Raw genomic sequence first — 21,616 nt, forward strand, 5'->3', positions numbered from 1 at the left:
ATACAAACACAGCATGAAATAAAATGTATGTGACCCTTTACCATTCACATTTTCAAAAGTCCAACATCTGATCTAACATCAACATAACATATTGTGCACAGTAAATAAGTGCATGTAAACAAAATCAAGTGCATTCACAACATAACCAACAGTATTAAACAGTAGTGCATGTTTTTTCTAAATATTTTTTGCCAGGAAGACAGCGTCGCTTGTGCTCCCGCGGTCCTGCTCCCTCCGCAACACTTCTCCCACTCGGCGGCATGCCTCTGTTTGAGGCTGTTTGTTCTGTGTCAGATGACACGAACCCGAACCATTTCCAGACCACGGAAGACACATTCTTCCCTCTCTTAAGAACGAGAGCTTCACTGCTGGCCGCCATTGTTTTCGTTTGTAAACAATGCGCGCGCACTCAACTACGGGAACCCAACGGGGGGAGGGGTGGGGGCGATTTTCTCGATTTTCAATAAAACACATCGCCTTAAAGCACACATTCGAATTAATCGATTAAATCGATTTATCGCCCAGCCCTACCATAAACTAATGTTTACAATGTTTACTGAGGTAATAAATCAAGAGAGAAGTAGAGCCATTTTCTCATAGACTTCTATACAACCAGAGGAGTCGTCCCCTGATGGACAGTGGAGAGAATGCAGCTTTAAGACACTTTAGTTTTGGCTTAACTTAATTTAACATAACTGAGCATAACTCACGTGAATCTGCAGTTGCATTGTGGGTAATGTTGGCCCCTTTAACTGACCATTGTGCGTCCAACAATGTAATGGAACAAAAAGCAAAATCAAAGGAGTACTCTTTTAAGGAATCCGTTTCCCTTTTGGTTCCCCATTAGTAGCTTGTATGTATATTGTTAATTAGCTTATTCCAATTTATCATACTTCATCGAATCTTTGGCGACTTTTGTTATCGGAGGCCAGGACCCATTAACCGAGATCGGACCTTTCTTGCATTGGGATCTGATCTGTCAGACCACATGTAGAGGCGGCTTGGCTCGCGTTGAGTTGGTATCTCAGTGAAGTGTGGAAAGCATGTAGACACAATTCCAACAATTTATCAAACATAGGTCTCCATCATCTTCCCCCCCAGCGAAGGGAAGAAAGGAGGAAAGCTGGAGCCCAGCTGAGACCGCCTGTCTGAGTCCTGTTAAGTTACTGCTGATGAAAATCCAACATTTCCTGATTTTTCTACTTCAAAATAAAACCTTTAAAAAAAACTAAATTACGGGGGTGCTTTTATTGTGAAGAATTTCTAGAAAATCAAATATGTGTATTGACTTTTTTACAGCCACTTCTTTGACCACGTGATATATCCGATCACTACCCGATCAGGCTGGTCGCATTGACATGTGAAGTGTGGACACAGCTGAGTTCTGATCTGACGCGTCTGATCACAAAAATGGCCTTGAAAAGACAACTGTGGCCTTAGTTGAATTTCAAACCCCAAAATTCCATGTTTTTATATTATATATATATTTATAGGGCCATATAGCTGTGTTTATTATTCCTTTGGATACATTTTCCTCAAATCCAACCTGATATATTTGGTATATCTGGAAATAATGGGATCTATGCTACTACATTCAACGACTGGCCCGTGCTTGTGACTTAATTTCTTACTCAGAACAGTAGTGTATTAGGTTAGGTCTGAAGACATCATTCGTAGTGGTATGTAAATATATTAAGTGGGTTTGCTGATGTCAGTGAACGTTTGAGTGGCATCAATCTTGACACAGCAAAACCTTTCTAGCTTTTTCTCTGTCTCTCGCTCTCTTTCTCCCACCTCTCCCGATTAACATACTCATAGGTTTCATTTTAACTTTTGGGTGAGGGGACACATAACGTGGAGGGGGGGGGGGTGGTCTGTGTGTCTTCCCCTGGATATTTTGAGTGTCAAACACTTCATTTCCTGCATTCCTGTGCATTGTTATGCCCCAATTGATGGTCTTTTTTTTTTTTTTGATTTATATAAAGGAAAACACTAAATTCAGATGACAATAAAATATAATGCAGTAAGGCTCTCAGGCATTCTGCATCGCTTTGAAATAATAGTAGTAGCGATAACTTGAATTTATCTATAAACCATAAAAGTCATAATATAAATAATAATGTGTTGTCTATGTGTTGTGAGTAACAGCTAGTTATCTGTGTCTTTGCAGAGATACTGCAGTCAGACAGACCCAACCTGAGGAGGACACAGAGTGAGGAGACTCCCGGTACAGCTGGATCTCATAGCAGGTCAGGACGCACGCGCACACACACACACACACAGAGACACACACCCAGAGACACAGATGACGTCTCATGTACGGTGGCTCTGAGTGGCCAAACACCTGTTGCAAGAAAATCAAACTTGATCCGAAAACTTAAACTTAGACGGAAGAAAGTTTCGCTGTCAGAATATTAACGTGATTGTCACAACGTGAGGTCGTATTCTTAAATGGGTGACAATTTTGAACGAAACATACACTGATGCGCAAAGGCATTCAGCATGGCTTTTATGAAAATGTGTCCAAATCTTGATTGGAATCACTTGTAAATTGTCTTGAATAGCAGTCTATAAAAATATATAGCAAACACCAATAATTATATTATATATACTATATTACACAGAACATGTTTTTAATGGAGCAACCGTCATCCCCATCATGTATTAAATATACATAATAAATTGACCAGATTCATCAGGATCTGTGTGGTTCAGCTCAGATAGTGACAATGATTGGTTGAGCTGTCATGTTGAATATTTGCTTTTCACTAATTTATCAGAGCAGCACTTTGCGATCTCTCCAAAGGGAAAGGATTTTCTTTTTTTGAATTGAGAAAATTTGAGATAAAGGAGTTCATTAGTGGGGATGTGTGAGGAAAAACTCCCCACCACTTCTTCATGGTTTTGGAACCATTGGTTTGAGCAACACATGTAAAAGCGCTCATTGAATAGCTGTAAGTTTACATGTGTGTTTCTCTGGCTGTTGAGTACCAGGCTTTTTAATTTATTTTTTGACCAATCCTGCAAACAAGTGTTGGTAAACTGCACACATTTTTTAATGTGATGTTAGGTTTTTGTTTGTCGAGTTGTTCTGCACCAGCCTTGCAGTAGGCTCTTGAGGTTTTCATGCCTCCGTGCTGCAACCACGGCGTCATGTTTTCGTTTCCGTTCGGTGCATTCTCGTGAATGCGATACCTCAGGAACGCCTTGGGAGGGATTTTTTTTGTCAAACCACCTGGACTTGGACAAGTTCAATCTGTCATTCTTGTATGTCATATTTTCAATATAATTTGCATAGTTTCTTAAAGACTCAAAATATAAGGTTAGAGTTAGTGTTGAGGTCTGCTGGGGGTGACATGGAACTGAAACTGTTCACAACACTGCTCAAATTTCTGCAGATATAGTGTAATTCTAATAATCACTTAATAAAATCACTCTAATAAACACTTTTCCCCCCGAAAACACTGTTTTAAACGTACTTGTACATGTGAAAAATGTTAACCCCGAGGCATAATTAGAATCAAAATAACTGAACAAAAGAGAGAAAAGGATCCAGTGCAAGAAGCCTGTGCCAGTATGATCGACTGAAGCACTTACAGAGTGCCAGCATGTTATCTCCCCCCTGAATGTGGTTTGAGACGCTGCTCTCATCGGCTAGAAAAGTCATGGGATAATAAATACTGGAGCAGACTGCATTTATTTCAAAGCTTTGCGGCGGAGGTCGGATGGTATTTCCCTATAAACATTGCAGGGGGTCTTGAAACACAGTTCAGCCAAGAGCCCGACCACCGCTGTCAGGGAGACGCAGTCCACATCTTCATCCAGGAGAAGAGTAGAGGCCATTTCTGTTGTCCTCCCGTGACGAAGAGCTCACAATGTCACAGTACAACAGGGTTGCAGTCCCATTTTGCTACACAACAATAGCACAAAAACACACACACTAAAAACTATTATATGTGGAGGATGAGTTGTGGAGTCTCACAGCCAGAGGAAAGAAGCTGTTCTGAAGTCTGGTGGTTCGGCAGCTGATACTTCTGTATCTCTCTCCAGAAGGCAGCAGGGTGAACAGGTTGTTTCTGGCTGGGTTTAGTCTTTAATATCCTTTAGCTCTTTTTAGGATCCTCTTCTCATCAATATCACTGATGCTCAGTAGATAGTACCAGTGATGTTGTGGTTGGTCCTGTCCTGTGCCGTACACATCCCATGCTAGTTTGTAATGTTTCCAGTCAGCATGCTTTCTATTGCTCCTCTGTTAAAAGTTGACAAGAACTTCTTCAGTTTCCTTAAGAAACACAGTAGTGCTGCTTCTCCTGGTTGTGGCAAATAAACACGTCGCAGCACATAATCCGGTTTGCTGTTTGAGCGCGGCCTCAGCATTCTTCGTCAGGAAAAAGCTAAGTTATATTTAGTGTTGGGAAAATATGAGGTCGCTCAGAGAACGACAGCAGCCGACACTAACACCGATGGTTTTGTCCGCGTACACGCTCGAACGCGTGCCAGGTCTGTTCCTCTGGAGATTAGACCCATAGCTGTTCCTGACTCAAACAGTAAGTTCTAATGTCTGTTCCATCTGCTTCACTTCCCCTTCTTTCTCTTTCTCTCTCTGTTCTCTTTCTTCTAAGGAGTAACGGGCACTCAGTGGGGGGTTCGCAGGGCGGCTCCCCGGGGGGCTCCCTGACTAACGGGGAGCTGAATGAGGAGCAGATCCCCGGGTCGGGCTCGTCCGGTCGCTGCCGCTCCTCCAAGAGTCACATCAGCCCCGGAAGCAGCGCAGGTATGGGAGGGGTCTGATTGACTCGTTGTAGTCTCACACTCTGTGTGTTGACTTAACTATTGTGATTTATATATTAATGTATGACAACTAGAGCCTGACTTTTGATGTTAAATGGATAGTAAATGCTGGTAGTAATTTATGAATGTAGTATAAAGGGACACAAAAGAGTCCAGTATTTTACTACTTTTGTTATGACTGTAACAATAAGTCATTTTTTTAAATTGTCGTCCCCTTTGTGTCTTCCCTCAGACAAAGTTGAGCTGACGTCTAACGGGCTGGAGGGCGGTCGGGGGGGCGTGGCTAGAAACACGCTCTCTCCGTCCTCCCCGTCGGGTCGTTCCCCGGCCGCCAGCAGCAGCAGCAGCAGCCCCTCCCCGGGTCAGGACGCCCTGGGTCCTGCTGCGCCAGCGGAGCCTGGCCCAAACGCCGGCACCGAGCAGACCGGCAACAGCGCCACAGAGCCCCCCACAGACTCGCTCCCGGAGGGGTGAGAATCAGGGCATCAGAGCGTCTCACATTCAGACCATTGAAATATGAGAATCCAAACATGCTTAAAGTTTATATGCAGAATGGAGCCTACTTCATATGTTGCTGTTACCAGCTTAATTACTTCACATATTGCTTCTTCATGCATTTTTTTAATGGTGCATTTTCCCCCAAAAATGCCAGCATCATATTTAACTTTGAAAGTCAGAACAAATCAGTGATCATAAACTAGGATATTAAATAGTGTTCATGTCCAGTTTGATTCAAAATGGTGTGAGTATCTGGCAATTGACGGCAGACTTTCTGACTTCTCACAGTAGTTAAATGGAGCTAATATCATTGCTCTGTAATGTTACTCTGATAGCTCTATTCCATGCAAGTGTCCAGCATACACATTAGGAGGCCCGTTTGAGCTCAGCAGGAGATGACAACATCTTGTGAGATTAAAATAGTAATGTTTGCGTCTAAAGGCCTTTACACACCGATGGCGTGACTAATAAACAATATGAAACTACGAAATACTCGACTGCGAATATTTCGCATCAAAACTCTTCATACCGGCAGCGATGCAAATTTGCGACAGTTGCAACAGTTTCACAATAAAAGGTGTCAGAATCGGAACCGTTTATTGCCATGGTATGTTGAACATACAAGGAATTTGACGTGACGGGTGGTGCATAACATTTAACAATCAACAGTGCAAAGCAGAAACATATTAAAATTTCCAGTAAAATATAGTGAAATATAGTGAAATATAAAATAACAAATAACAAACGAACAGATAACAGGACTATAAGCAAGTGAGATGTAAGTGTAATGTAAAAGTGTAGATTTGTGCAGGCAGAGGACCAACTAGCAGGTTCCTATTGACCCAGAGCAGCGTCATCTGTCTGAGGTAAACTTTTATTTTGTTGAGTTTCCTAAATAAAAGAGTGAATTTGAGTTTCCTCTGTTAAACAGTTACTCACTGTTCTGTATATGTCTGAGCTTTTATTTTGAAAGGTAAGAACAGAAGGCGTGGATCTGGTTTGCGCTGCCTTTGACAATGTCGAAAGAAGTGCATAAAGCGCATAAAGGCATCAACCAATCACGTATTGCGTGACGGACATATTCAGAACACCCAATATAGTGTAGAACAACAAGGAGGCTCCGAGTCCAAACCAAGACAACTACCTTTATCTCACGGCAGCGCGGCCCAGATCCACTCTCTCCGTTATTACCTTTCACAGTAAAAGCCCTAGAGTCTAGACATATATACGCTGCGTACCTGTTTACCAGAGCGAACTCAAGGAAATCAAATTCACTCAGAGCATCTCCTAGCTTTAGGTTATACAGCAGTTTACCTCAGATGCTGCTCTGGGTCAATAGAATTTTTCTATTTGGTCAATGTTATTTAAAACCTTTCACTGAAAAGTGTTGCAACTGTCGCATTATCTATATATATATATATTTCTAGTGATCAAATTTAATTGATTTTCAAGATATACATTGGAAATCAACAGCAAACAACACAATTTAAAAAAAGTAAAGTATTTAAAAGAATATCTATTTTGCAGATTTGTTACTGGGAGCAATGTAGCTATTAACAGCTGTAGATTTAAATTAATCCACTGATTTGTTGTCTCGCTCTCGCGCTCTCTGTGTGTGTGTGCTTATAGTGTGTGTGGGTCACACAAGCTTTATTGACATGAAATACAATACAAGTGTTTGTTAGTAAAGCAAAATGCATGAACATATAGATGCATAGATGGATACATTTGTAAAATAAGTGTAAGGGTATTACCAGCATTAAACAAGTATGTTCGTGAACCCTGTCACTGTTCCACTCTGAACTCCCTTTGCTCTCTAAATAATCTACGTTGTGTATTTTATCTGTTAGTACATCCATTATAAACTCTTGTACAGGTGCTTATAGTATTTATGTGTGAATTTTCTCCTCTCCGCGTAGCTGGGAGCAGAGAGTGTTGCCTCACGGCAGGGTGTACTACGTGGACCACAACACCAAAACCACAACCTGGGAGAGACCGCTGCCTCCAGGGTATGCCAGCTACACTTTTATACGTCTGTTCTGTGTCGATGCATTGATTGTTTGAGTCAGACAAGGTGAGGCTTACCAATACATCGGGTCCACATTAGGCTTTAGTAATCCCATATCATGCAGTCATGTCTTCCACCGATGATATTTTGTGGATTTGCGGTATTTTAAAGCCCTCTAAGAGAAGTGTATTTCCTTTTGTCATAATGAGACCCGTTGTTCATCAGGGAAACAGAGGCGAGAATATAGGGTCTGATTCATTCACATGTGAAACATGCTGCTCTACGTGCTCGGCGATTATGGGACTACTCGCTGACGGTGCTGCCAGATTGGGCTGATTTCTGCCCAGCTGGGCTATTTCTGATGACGTTGTGCTGGGAAGATAAGCGTTGGACTGGTAGATAAAGTCTGGGCTGCTTTTGTCAACATTTGGCAGGGGTTTTGAAAATATTGTTAAGACATTATAATACAATAATAGAAAATCCGTGTCCACTCACTCATATTTTTTGATTCACTTATTTTGGGCTGGAAACTGTTCTGATCTGGCAACACAGCAACAACTCAATGCAGATAGTTTACACAGTCGTTTTTGTACCACAAATCTCTTATGGTCTCACGATCGTCTGCAGACATTTCTCTTTTTGACTTTATGCTCGGAGGAGTTTAAATATAAGTGGATGGTGCTAACAAAGCTAAAAAGCTACGAATTTGTGTGTCAAAGTTGAAAAAACCCAGGTTTCTGCAATTGTCATGAAATTAATTCGATTTGCCTCCAAATTCACACTAGTTCCCTCCACAAAAAGCCAACGGGATTCTTTCATTGGATTCTGGATTATTGCAGAAAATAAACTCTGTGGCAAACAAACGTTTATGGTTCTTACACGTTTTGTTCAGCAAGATAATCTTCACAAATGAACACCACTTTTTGAAGCGTGAATACAATCAGCAGAAGTAGTAAAGATAATGTTAGGCTATAAAGGAACTACATCACGATGACCTCACGTCACCACCACTAAGCTAAAGGAGGACTAGAGTTCTAGTGAAGACGTTTAGTCGTCTCATTTAGACACTTTTTTTTTAAGACGTGTAGAAGCTTCTAAATTCACCAGAGGGGTGTTTGCTGTTGTATGTGATATTGTAGAACAAAAGTTTAAAACCTCTTCAGCTTGTGTTAAACACATACTTTATTTCAGGAATTTAATCAAACACTGACTTTGAGACGAGGGAACCGGAAGTGCAAAAATGCTGACTCATTTCCTGGTTTTAGGACTCATTCCTGCAGAACTCTATTGAGAATGTGCGGCCTCATTGTACATAGTAACTGGCCCTCAGTCATCCAGTTTGATGTTGTGTGCTGAGCGTTCATAGTGAGAACACAGTTTTCTCCCCCTCCTTGGAGACAGCATTACGAGATCAGAGCAGAGTCCAGCCCTTTTATGATATTTTTACTTGCAGTGTGTGTGACAGAGGGAAAGAGAGGCTGTTTTTAGGAAAACGTCACCCCCCACCCCCATTTTTCCACACAAGGAACTAGTGCCCGGAGAACAAAAGTCCTTTCTTACAGAGCCACATATACTTCCATCCAACACTGTGGGCCTGTGGCCCTTCAGAGGATCAATTAGCAATCTAATGCCGCGGTAGTGCTCCAGATGTACACACCAGGAACTGTTTAGAGGCTGGGGGGGGGGGGGGGGGGGGGTGTGAGGCAATCGAGGTTTGGAAGCTGAAATAATGAAAGCCATCCGAAGCCGGGCCGAGGAGAGCTTCTGAGTCCCGCTGCTCTTTATCAAATACGCTGTAGAGTTTGTAACTAGTGACGCCTCAGAAGCTCAACAACTCTGGTGAGCTGCAGGATGTCGCTACACGCTTTATTTTGTCTAGCAGCAGTAGGGCCTCTTAAATGAAAACGGATGCTGCGTTCCCTTAAAGCTGTACTGGTACTTGTCAGCGTCGCATGATGTCTGTCGATGACAATGTTGTGCTTCCTTTTTTCGTGATTTTTTTTTAACAGTGTTATTTCGACACAGTTAAACAATATAAACTAGACCGCAAAGCAACATTTTGTGTTTATAATAGATATTGCATTTTATAACATCAAAATGGTTACATTTTGACTCAACTATTTTTTTTAAATTACAGGGTTACAGAGAAAACTCGGTGTTAAATGGCTACAGCTGCACCCATCTTACATGTAGCAGTAAGCTCCTTCTTATGTACACCTTATCAAAGCAGTACAATCAGGACTGCACAGTCTTCTATCCTGTCTGGTTGCTGGTGGCTTTCTAGTGTTGGCAGAGTGTTGTGTTGATGGGGATGCGTTAAGGCCTTTACACATCAGGGACGTGACAAATACATCTCAAGATGATGAGAAATACTCTCCTGCGAAAATTGTATGTCTAGGGCTTTTATTGTGAAAGGTAAGAACGGAAGAAGTGGATCTGGTCTGTGCTGCCTTTGTCAAGGTTGAATGGAGTAATACAGTTTGCAGTCTTGGGACCTTTGTTGTTGTTTCACAAATGTATACCTTTTATTCGCAGTGTGAAAGCTCAGAAAAATTGACCTTGTTCCGGAAGAAAATTGAAGTCGCTAACAGTTGGAAAAAATAGATTGACAGGCAAATTAAACGCACGCAAAAAAACAACACCCCTGGTGTGTAAAGGCCTTGATTGTGCCACGATCATTTTTTAGTGTTTGATACTAACACTGAGATGTTTAGCAATTCGCAATTTTTGTTTATTTTCTGTGTATAGTGCATGTTTGGGGATATGCCAGCAGACGGCAAGAAACAAGCAGCACAAAGAGTTTCCTACGAGTGTTGATGTGAGCATTTTATCTGAAAAAACACTGCCCGTCTGATGTTCCGATACCATTTTTCCTTCTAAAGTTTCAGTCTCCAGTCTTGATGTGTCCGCTCCATACTGGGTTTTTCTTACATATTTCTGCGTCAGTCATTTGTCTCACCACTAATTGATCAGCATGAACTGCTCCAGACAAGAAGTGGGCCCTGGCTTCGTCCTTACATTTACGGCTTTCATTTGTTTAGAGCTGTCCTATGCCAAGGTACAACTTGAAATGATCTAATCTAATCTTGTAAATGGGAGTTCCATTAAGTCAACACGTGTCAAACTCCATCCCAGTAGGAAATGGGATGAAGATAAAAGAAAGGAGCTCGTAGGGATTGCTGTCAGCCAACATGGTGATAAATACTCAGTCCAAAACAACATAAAGGATGCACCGTAAAATCTTAATCCGGACAGCTCGTGGTGAGGGGACCGTACACTTCTAGCTCCAAGAAAAACACGGAGTAGAGAGTTAATGATGCGACTGGTACGAAGAGTTCAAAGTCAGATAGCAGAACTAAGTAGAGACTCTCAGACTGTGGGATTTTCTCTGGCTCTAGTAAATAACTAGCTCGTCCTAATATCAGAGAGGCAACAGTATTTTTCTTGCCCTTTTTAAAGGAAGCTCGGAGGCACAGTGGTCAGAGAGACTATCTCTGTGTCTGCAATCATCCCCGGTGCTGAAGGGTCCTCCAGCAAGATCTTAAGAGACGCTGTCGGTGCTGTGTTGAAAAGGCCTCAGCGTAGAGGACTTCTAGACCCGAGAAAACCATTAAAAGTACAAAGTCAAGCACACGGACGATTGCTTATCACAGCGTTGATCAAACTTAAAAATTCTGGGTCATACAGTTTTGTCATGGCCAGTTAAAGAGCTGCTAGATATTGTTTTTAGTGTCTTTTGTGAAATGAATACCACATTGAGTAATATAAACATTAGTGGTGCTAGAATACTTTATATTTGTTTTGCATGTATTAAGAGTAGTGCTGGGCAACGATTAAAATATTTAATCGCGATTAATCGCATGGATGCTTTGCGATTAATCGCATTGTTATGGCAAAGTTCAACAATGAATTCAAAAGTAGTGTATTGCGCACTTTTATTTTAAAAGTACTGCTATATGAACAAAAGGGCAATAATATTTGGTTCACGAGATTAAGGTAGCATGTTTTATACGTAATGTGAATATAATTCATACTTTGTTGGAATCTTATTCTGAAAACCGGATGTTGGTCTGAAGAAACCGGATGTTGTCTCACATTTCCGTTTCCGCTAACTTTCAAAGTCCTTCGCTCGCTCCCGATCTGTGCCGTTTAAATGCGTTTACCGTGAATTTCAGCATATAGGTGCACGAACATGTGCCGTAAGTGTCTGCTGAGTTGACCACGGAGATCGTAGTGTCTGCTGACTTTACCGCAACTGACTATAGGATGTTTGCTGGCTTTTATCCCACTGTTCTTGTCATACTCTTGTTATGTATATGTATTGTCTCTTGTCTTTCAATTAAAAAAAAATATATATATATATTGTTTAAATAATTAATTTTACGTGCGATAAAATAATTGTCCGCGTTAATTAATGAATGCGTGAACGCAAAATGAACGCGTTAACTTGCCCAGCACTAATTAAGAGATGTTTTTAGAGATTTTGGAGTTAGTTAATTTAATTTGGCTAATATCGGTGCAAAACCTTGTATACATGTTGGCTCCTGATGGCACTCAAAGTCTAATCTTCAAGATTTCAGTTCTTGAAATTGATTTGGAGACAGAAATCAAACGGAAGTGGAGGTGATTTAAAGATAAGTCTAGATATTCTATGTTTTTCGTAATAACAACGAATCACATGATTAGACAAACCAACAATGAATTGATTCTTCTTGCAAAGTATTAAAAACACATCGATGAGCCACACTGTTGCACTGGCTGTTCCTTCTCCGTAGTTTATTTAACACAATCCCACATACATCGTCCTGCTGCCACAGATACTCATAAGAGTCATTTCCAAAGAACTTTAATTTGTGTTGCCAAAGAAATTTGACGAATTATCTTCGTTGGTCTTTTATTTAACATTTTTCTTCTGCAATAACACCTTCCAGCCACACGAGGGAGGATGAATGTCTGTATTTTTCTGATAATTCGACATGAAAAGGCTAATGTACAGTCTGTTTGTTGAACTGATGAGAGGAAGTTAAAGGAACTAGATAGTCTGCTAACTCTGCCAAAATGTATTTATTTGCTCTCAATAATAAAGTATTTAACATGTGTATATATTTTCAAAAACAAAGTCGTATATCTTATCTAAATGGCTGGTTCACCTATTCAAGATAAGTTAAACGTTCATTGATGCACAAATTAGCTCTTACAATTAATAGATGAGGCCTATTGTGAATCAGGTTGTCATTTTTTACAAGTTTGTCCCCAGTGAAACAGTTTTGAAAACACTGCTCTGGAGCACCAAATGTGGATTCATCCGCCACTGAAAATAGTCCCAACAAACGCATCTCCATCCTGATTGAGTAACTTTTTTCCAAAAACTATAAGGCCCCACAGTTCTAGGAATTCAATTCTTCTTCTTTTTTTTAAAGAAAGGATTCATTGCATCATGTATTGTTTCAGTAAAGAAGACCAAACACCTGCAGTGTGATCTTATGCTGCAAGCACACACACATGTTCATATCTTATATGTGCTAATTTTAGTACTCAACAGTAGCGCTAACCACATAGCGTGTGTGCGTGTACAGCCATATTGATTATACTGTAAGTGTGTGGAGGAGAAAGTCAAATATCACAATGTATTTCACGAAATGCTTCGATATCAATATTACAATTATATTGCAGGGTTGATCATTGGTGCTTTTACCATAGGCTGTATAAAAGAAGTTGACACAGTGTAGTCACCCACTGGTTTCTGGGCTACAGTTTGGAAGCCTCAAGTTTGTCGTTTTGTCCGTCACTATCTTGGTTTTTGTCTGTCGCCATCTCAACATTTATAAGGACATGAAGAGAAATGATGACCAGAGACTTATCACAGACGATGCAGCCTTCAGTGTTTTCTGACATTGTCAATCATATTCGTCTTGATTTTCGACGTCTTGTCTCATATCGCGTTACTGATATGATATTGAGCCTTCATTTTATGTGTATTTACACAGTTGGCACGATGTGTTGTTTAGATTCCCACCAGTAATGAAATCTATGAAATATCATAGTGTTATCATAGAGTTTTGTTAGGTGTGTTCCAAGCAGCTAAAGTCAGCGAATTTAGAATGTCGATTTCTTGACTTAGTAAAGTTCACTGTTGAGGTGTCGAGTAAACTCTATTTTACAGCATGTCTCACACATTCATTGCATTTGCTGTTTAAAAAAAATCCTGACTTCAGTTGACTACAAGACCATTTTAGAAAAACCCTGAACAAAAGGAAGAATCTCACAGTGATACAGTCCTCCAGCTAGTTATGGAAGGTCTAAAAAATGTCATGGAGTTTTAACTTTCCAAGCCCGTTGGTATCTGCATGGCGTGTTTTGTTAGCATACGGAATTTGATGCTTTTTTCTCTTCCAAATTCTGTAGCGCTGAAGTCAGATGTGGGAATAGCAAGGGGAGCAGCAGTCAGTCCTGCCGAGCCCAGGGAACTGGTCTGTGTGTGTGGAGCTGTGTTCGTTTGTGTGTTTCTGTGGACCGTCCATATCTCTAGTCCATGTCCAGACCCCCATCTAAGGGGAAGAACAAGGTATACATAGACGTCTGAGTAATGCCGCTGGCCATTATTACCCCTCATGTACTTGAGGGCTGGCATTGTCTTTAATGCGAATACACAGTTTGATGACCTTTGAGGTTGCGTAATAAAACAAAAACGGTCTCCGTCCAGATGAGCCTTTTCAGAAACCATCTCCGCCCACACTACCAGGCCTGAGAACGCATATCACATGACCCGGGCTGATAACGCCACCGGACACAAGAGTTGTCCCTAAGCGCTTGTTGGGATCTAAGGGAGCGTGTTTGGGTTATCAGCATTTAAGAAACTGAATTCTTGACATCAATAGAATTATTAATGTATGTAACAATTATTAATGATTATTAATAACAACGGGGCACCACCCTGCGAACAGGGACCAATAACCAAACGATAAAACTAAGTCTCATAATTTGTAGTCACTCATAATGTCAATAGTCTGCGTATGACTATACATTCAGTGACAGTGAAGGTTTTTAAGTTCGAGCACAGGCTACTACATACAGGTTCATCAAATACATATGCACAAGTAATCACAGACGACTGCTCCTTAAAGTATAACAGAGTTTATTAAATCAAAATAATAAATGATCAAATCAATTAATATTGCAACCAACAAATGTTATCATACAATTTTATATGCCTAAACTAAAGAATGAATGAAATGGATGAGGTTGTGTGTGTGTGTGTGTGTGTGTGTGTGTATGTGTGTATGTGGGTCTGTGGGTGAAAAGGAAGGGGAGTCTTACAGCTATTGCTAAAGACTACAAAGATGGCGGCGTCGAGTGACGCGGGCCAAAAGGGGAGGGGCCTTAAGATACTACAGCTAACTACCACCAGATGGCGGAGTCGAGTGACTCGGACAAAATGGCGGCAAGCGGCTGTATGTAATCACGTGTGCCGATGCACACACGTGTTGTGAGGCGATCGTTTGAACGGGGTTTCCCCCAGGGGCAGAGATAGGAGCTGTGTGTACGTGTTACGTGAGGAGGAAGAAAAGGAAAAAAAGGAGCGCGAACTCGACGTGCATCACACTTCGGCGTGCGATGTTGTAGGGAGCCTGAGTTTGCTGGTTCTATCACGCATAAGTATACCGCTGTCGTCTTTGAACTGCCGGTAACTTATGCCGTGATAAGCCACGACCCTCAGCTCACTCACAGAGTTGAGTTAATGAAGAGAGAACTCTCACACGGAGTGGAATACAATGAATGAAAAGAATCCCCAAATAAAGTCATAGCAGTTAATACACAAATACAGCGGCGCTTCTCTAGTTCGTAATGATTGCGTAAATACCTCCGTATAATGAGACAGTGTCTTAACACAAAACAGAATACGGGAATGCACCATAGAGCGGATTTTCTGATCCGCGAGGGATTGCGCAATAGTAACTTAAACACGGGAATATCAACATATAAATGAATGGCCTGAATTAAACTTAAGTTAATTGAAGCTAAGCTATGCCCAGATACCAAGAATCTTACTTGTCGATGCTTCGTTGCAACGTTGAAGTGTTCGTGGGGAAGTTGTTCCTTTTTCCTCGTCAGGAAGGGGGGTCAGGGGGAACTTTCAGCGCGGCCTTGTAGCGGGCGCTGTGTGTCGCACGGCTTTTGTTGGTGCGGCTTCGGTCCGTTGGCGTGGCTCTGGAGCAAACGCAGACGTGATCAATCCTCGCTGCAGGGGGGATGATCTAACTTCGGCTGACGGCGTGTCTGCGCGTCTTACCGGGAATCCTCGGTCACGAGAGGAGCGAGGCTTCGTCGGGCTCCTCTGTGCCGGTTTGTGTGCACAAAAGAAAAAGAAAAGCGGAGAACGGATCGCTGAAGCGGATTCGTTATCGCGGGCGGAGTGGGCCTTTACTCAGCGTGGAACACTGCTGTTTCGTCCGGCGAAATGGCTTGTGACCTGACAGGGTTTGAGGAGGGGTGAAGGGCCGTTGCTTCCTCGTGGCCTGGTGGCCAGCGTCGCGCTGGCGGGGAAAGCTGGATCTTCTGTGGCCTGGACGGGGGTCCGAGGGCGAAGAGAGCGGTTGCGTGCCTCCTGCTATACCGGAGGGATTGTTGGAAAAGCATTGAGGTGTGTACTGCAGGCGGCTTTGTAGAACAGTGGTTGAACCACAGGGGTCCTGGGGTCTCTTGGCTCTCGGCCAATGAGATTGCAGCGGTGCATTCAGGTGACCATGGTTTTTTGGGGGGGGGAAATTCACACCCTTGTGTGAAATTCCGAGAGGAGGTTTGCTCTCATCAAACTACAAATCAGGATGAAACCTTTGCTTGAAAAAGTGAAGGCCTGATTCTCTTTGTTCACAGCACATGTTGAAGCCATATGGTCAGACCCCAACACGCTCAAATAATAGCTTCCCTCCTGCGCATATAGGCGCTAGTAGAATTGAACTGCACAACAGATCCTAGCATAGTCAGCCGCGCCTGTAATTCGTGTTGAATTAACCGCTCAGTTGAGGTTGGTGTCGTTTGTTTTCTTCCACCGGTGTTGCGAATCGTGGAAGACCCAATAATGGAGCATCATAGTTTTCAACGGTCTTCGTTTCCTGCCTGTCCAGACTAAAACGGCACAAGCTGCATTTTCACATGTCTCTGTTTTAGGGGTTCTAAAACAGCGGAATATTGTGGACGCTAGGCGTGACTGTAGCAGAAACGTGGTAGTGTGGATGTTGCCTGAGGCATTATTTTGTCGCTGCTAAATTGATTTTCTGGAGCTGTAGAACAAGTTTACCATTGATCATGTGCAAGTTTGGGAATTTGTGTTTTAAAGGCAGGTCCTCAGAAAGTAAAAAAATAGACATTTAAAGCCACATTTGGTGTAACCATGTGTTTATCAGTTTTATTCTTCGAACCTCAGTAAAGGATAGTTTGGTTTAACCATCTTAGCAGCGTTATCTATCCTCCTCTTGTTTTCCTTCTCCATGTCCAGTCTTTTATCCCTCCCTTTTTCTTTCCCCTCTTCTCACTGTTTTCTTTCCTTCTCTCTTTAAATCAGTGTTGTTACTATCAGCAGCCTACATTTTGATACAACCACCCACTCTTGACGCGCTAAATACAGATGATGTTGAAAGCCACAGCCCTTTCTCTATCCCCCCCTCCATTCTACAGCTGGGAGAAGCGAGTGGACCAGCGGGGCAGGTTCTACTACGTGGACCACAACACCAGAACCACCACATGGCAGAGGCCCACGGCCGAGTCTGTGCGCAACTACCAGCAGTGGCAGAGCCAGCGCAACCAGCTGCAGGGCGCCATGCACCAGTTCAGCCAGCGCTTCCTCTACCAGGTACATGGGGCTTCCACTGGCTAACATACATTATGTTAGTACTCAGGGGATGTGGCACATTGCTTAGGCAATGGTAACAAAGGATTAGTATTTTCAGTTGAAATGTTTGTCCCCCAGGCAATATGCACTCTCAGCAATTGATCAACCACTCCATGTGCTCATTAAGCTAAATGCTTAAATACTTGTACAGCTTTGATGAAAGTAATGAGACTTCTTTTCTGTCAGTACATGATAATGGAATTGTGTGGGCGGATCATAGGTGGAGGCAGAACAATTCTTTAAAATATCTAACGCAGGCTAGCAACATATTTTTATTCCTATGTTTTCATGTATACACAGGCGTTTCAGAGAAAGTGCGGTCATGAAAATTTGCATGACAAAACTCAGATTACAACGAGTCTTAGATTAAATTCATCCTTGTTGGTACAACCCATTTTTCCCTATTCTTTTTATTTGATAGGTTTTCATTTGAATGATAGCTTTTCTCATTTTAAACATTCTTTGAATTTATTGTTCTGTTACTTGTACAGAGTTAAACCCTGTAATGTGTAGCTATTATTCCAGATGCTCCACCTGTTTTGGGGAGGAGTTCCTGGATCTAAATGTTTGCTTGGGAAGAGATGTTAAATGAAAGTTCTGGTTACATTCAGTGTACTCAGCAGTGTTCAGGATAAATTCAGGTTTTCATGTCATCAACAAGCTGACATCACACAGGAGGACAGAGACGTTCAGGTTCGGTGTGCTTCCTCCCTCCGTCCCTCCTCTCCTCACTTCGTGTGAGAAAAGCCAATAGGTAGGTCTGCCCTCAGTGTTGATAGTGTTGAGGCTAAAACTCACACCCCACAGAGAGAAGGCCGGAGCACGTGTGTCCGGCTGCTTTGTGCAGTCGACACGCTCCAATAAGAAATCTACCAAGACTGGTTTACAATTATAAGGAATTTAATTCCACTGATGAAAGTACGATTACAGTTAAACATTGGAGTACATACTCCTATGAAATATTAAATCAATAAAACGAAAGTTACGAATGTAACTACGGTTCTATGAATCCTGGATGACCGCCAGAGGCAGTGCTTAACACTGGATATCTTCCGTCTCGCGCATGCGCAGGTCGAATATTTATATCAACAAAGTCACTCGTGACCTCAGATGACTCCCGTCGTCTATAAGTTCCGGTGTCATCCTGAGTTCAGTCCTATGGAATCTTCTCGCGAGTTCACGGGATTCCGAGTGACCAAGAACTCTGGCGGTCATCCAGGATTCATAGAACCATAGTTACATTCGTAACTTTCGTTCTATTTCATCCTTACTGACCGCCAGAGGCAGTGCTTAACACTGGATGACTTATACCAAAAGAGTCACGAGGAATCACAAGTACCCACCTTGTATAGTTCAGGCAGAGGAAGCTGGCCAAAGAACCCTCCCCAGTGGGTGAGGGGTGGCAACGTTCACTCTGTAGTGTCTGGTGAATGTGCTCGGTGAGGCCCATGAGGCTGCAGCACATATATCCTCCACTGGCACACCTCTCAGGGCTGCCCATGACGTGGAGACACTCCTGGTAGAGTGGCCCCTCACTCCGGATGGTAGCGGACGGTCGCTCGCCTTGTATGCCTGGGCAATGGCTTCCACTATCCAGTGGGACAGGCGCTGTTTCGAAAGAGCACAGCCCTTCTTAGGCCCACCATAACTGATAAAGAGCTGCTCCGACCGCCGTATGCAAGCGGTGGCCTCCACATAAGCTCTGAGGGCCCGCACTGGGCACAGCAGCCTTGACCTCTCCTCTCCCGATGGGGGGTCAAACTCCGCAAGCTGGATAGGCTGGTTGATATGAGAGCGTGTCAGCACCTTTGGGAGAAACGCTGCATTAGGCCACAAAGTAACCCCCGATCCATCTGAGTTCCACCTCAGACAAGATTCACTCACCGACAGGGCATGCAGCTCGCCTACACGTTTAGCCGAAGTGATGGCGAGGAGAAACACCGTTTTGGTTGCCAGCCATCTTGGCTCTGCCCGTGCTAGGGGTTCAAAAGGAGGCAAGCACAGGGTGTCCAATACCAAATGTAGGTCCCATGCCGGGGCGTTTGGGGGACGCAACCGCTGAGCTCCCTTTAGGAAGAGGGACACCAGTCTGTGGCTCCCTACTGTGCCATTGTCGACCCTAGCATGGTGCCATGAAAGAGCGGCCACGTACACCCTCAGGGTAGCGGGAGACCGGCCCTTATCTAACAGGGACTGCAGAAACTCAAGTACAACAGGTACGGGGCACTGCACCGGGTCCTTGTTCCGAACCACACACCAGTCAGAAAACAGCCCCCACCTGTTTTCGTACTGCAGCCGGGTAGATGGTGCCCTGGCATTCAGGATAGTTCTTCTGACTGGCTCTATGCAGCCAGTCAGCAGCTGGTCGGGCCCTCCAGCGGCCAGACCCATAGTTGGAGGCGGCTGGGATTTGGATGCCAAATCTGACCCCCTAGTTGCGACAGGAGATCCCTCCTGTCGGGGAGGCGCCAGGGTGTCCTGCAGCAGAGTCTGTGCAGTAGGGAGAACCAGATCCTGGCTGGCCATAAGGGGGCCACTAACAAGAGTCTGTGGCCCTGTTGAAGGACTCTGAGAAGTGTTGGCAAGATCAGAGGGACCGGTGGAAAGGCATAAAGAAGCCCCTGTGGCCACGTGTGAGCCAGGGCATCCTGACCCAGAGGACTGGTCCTCTCCGTCAGGGAGAACCAATGGGGACAGTGGGTCGACCTCTCCGAGGCAAAGAGATCCACCTCTGCTCTGCCGAAGAGACCCCAAATGCTCTGCACCACATCTGGATGGAGCCGCCACTCCCCCGGTGGAGGCTTGTGACGGGACAGAAAATCTGCGACCTGGTTCTGTTCCCCTGGTAGGTACATTGCCCGAAGGCTGGTAAGACGAGGGGCAGCCCAGGTGAGAAGGGCACGGGCTACCCGTAGCAATTCTGCAGATCTGGTGCCCCCTTGATGGTTTATGTGAAACACCGCCGAGGTGTTGTCCGACCGGACAAGCACATGCTTTCCCCTCAAGTATGGCAGAAAATGCTTGAGCGCTAGGTGCACAGCCCGTAGCTCTAGAACAGCGGTTCCCAAACTTTTTAGGCCACGCACCCCCTTCTACATCCCGACCGGGTTCACGCACCCCCAACCCCCCCCCCCCCCCACACACACACACACCTTAAAAAAAAAAAAGCAACAGAGCCGCATAAAAATCGGACGAATGAGAGAACAGTTTGCTCGCGCGTGGCGTTTGTTTACAAGATAAACACAAAAACTCTTCCTGCACCGTGCCTTCGAAAAGGTAACGGACGTAACGTTACGAAGGTAACGGACGATTGGCCAGATTGGCCACATCTGTAGGCTCGTCTACTTGCAGAGAGTAAAACTCACTCTTCTTCACGCGACCGACCAATATAGCCAGGATGTCTTCGGACAAAGCATCGATGCGCGCGACAGTGTTGTTGGACACCGGGATCACGTCCAACTTTTTCGCTTCTCTCTCTCCAATCATACATTCCACCATCTCTTTAACATTTTTCCCTCTCCACCACCGCCTCTCCTTCTCCCTATTACGCGGTCAGAATACTACCACAACACGCCGCCTGTCTCCGGCAGAAATGCGCTCATCCACGCACGGGAACAACACCGAGTTGTAATATATACCTCCATAACACCCCACCACTCTCGGCTCATACCTCCCCAGCAACGAGGCACATCACCCGGTCACAATACCTCCAGAATGTCCCCCGGGTGAAATCCGGGACTTGGTTTTATGGTTCAGAGTGGCGGCGCTCACCCGTTGGCGCCGGGACGCGAGGTCTCCAGCCGCACCCGCCGCGAGGCACCCGATCGTCAGGTCTGTCAGCCCTCGGAAACAGGCCGCGGGTCAACAACTCGTGGGTGGCGGGGCAGAGGCGAGGCAGATCACAGAAACATAAAGACTAGAGTATGGCAAAGATATGTTGATGAGAAGCGTATTTGTACGTCAAACACAAACGTAATCAGGGAGAAAATACGTTCGTGGTAAAACGTAATTGAGAATGCATTTTAGTTTGGGGGGAACGTAATTTTTAGGAGACAAGACTGCACCGCCATTACATTTTTCCTCTCGCGCACCCCCTAGAGGCAGCTCGCGCACCCCCAGGGGTGCGCGAGCTTTGGGAATCCCTGCTCTAGAACATTGCGCCCACTTTGGGAATCCCTGCTCTAGAACATTGACATGCTCTATGTGGTCTTGAGCAGACCACTGCCCCTGAGCAGACCACTGCCCCTGAGCAGTCCTGTTCTGCCACACTGCACCCCATCCTGAGAGGCAGGCATCTGTTGTGACCACCTCTCGGCGGAATGGGACCGAACCCATGGGGACACCCTTCGCCAGGTATGCTCTCTCCCTCCATGGGGATAGAGCGAGTAGGCACTGCTCCGATACTACTATTGCCCTGTGTCTGTGCCACT

The 21,616-nt window shown here is 44.1% G+C and overlaps 1 protein-coding gene across 2 annotated transcripts in view; it reads left to right on the forward strand.

Annotated features, from left to right (window-relative positions):
* LOC306786463 (NEDD4-like E3 ubiquitin-protein ligase WWP2) overlaps positions 1-21,616 on the forward strand; it is a 71,207-nt gene that overhangs the window by 15,850 nt on the left and 33,741 nt on the right. For both annotated transcript variants that reach the window (XM_079297411.1, XM_079297412.1), the window contains exons 6-10: positions 2,171-2,249; positions 4,623-4,774; positions 5,024-5,261; positions 7,209-7,298; positions 16,973-17,147. In XM_079297411.1, coding sequence (XP_079153537.1) covers positions 2,171-2,249; positions 4,623-4,774; positions 5,024-5,261; positions 7,209-7,298; positions 16,973-17,147 — 734 coding nt within the window. The remainder of the gene's footprint in view (positions 1-2,170; positions 2,250-4,622; positions 4,775-5,023; positions 5,262-7,208; positions 7,299-16,972; positions 17,148-21,616) is intronic.

This window comes from Melanostigma gelatinosum, assembly GCF_949748355.1.
Source record: "Melanostigma gelatinosum genome assembly, contig: SUPER_1_unloc_2, whole genome shotgun sequence".
Lineage (NCBI taxonomy): Eukaryota > Metazoa > Chordata > Actinopteri > Perciformes > Zoarcidae > Melanostigma > Melanostigma gelatinosum.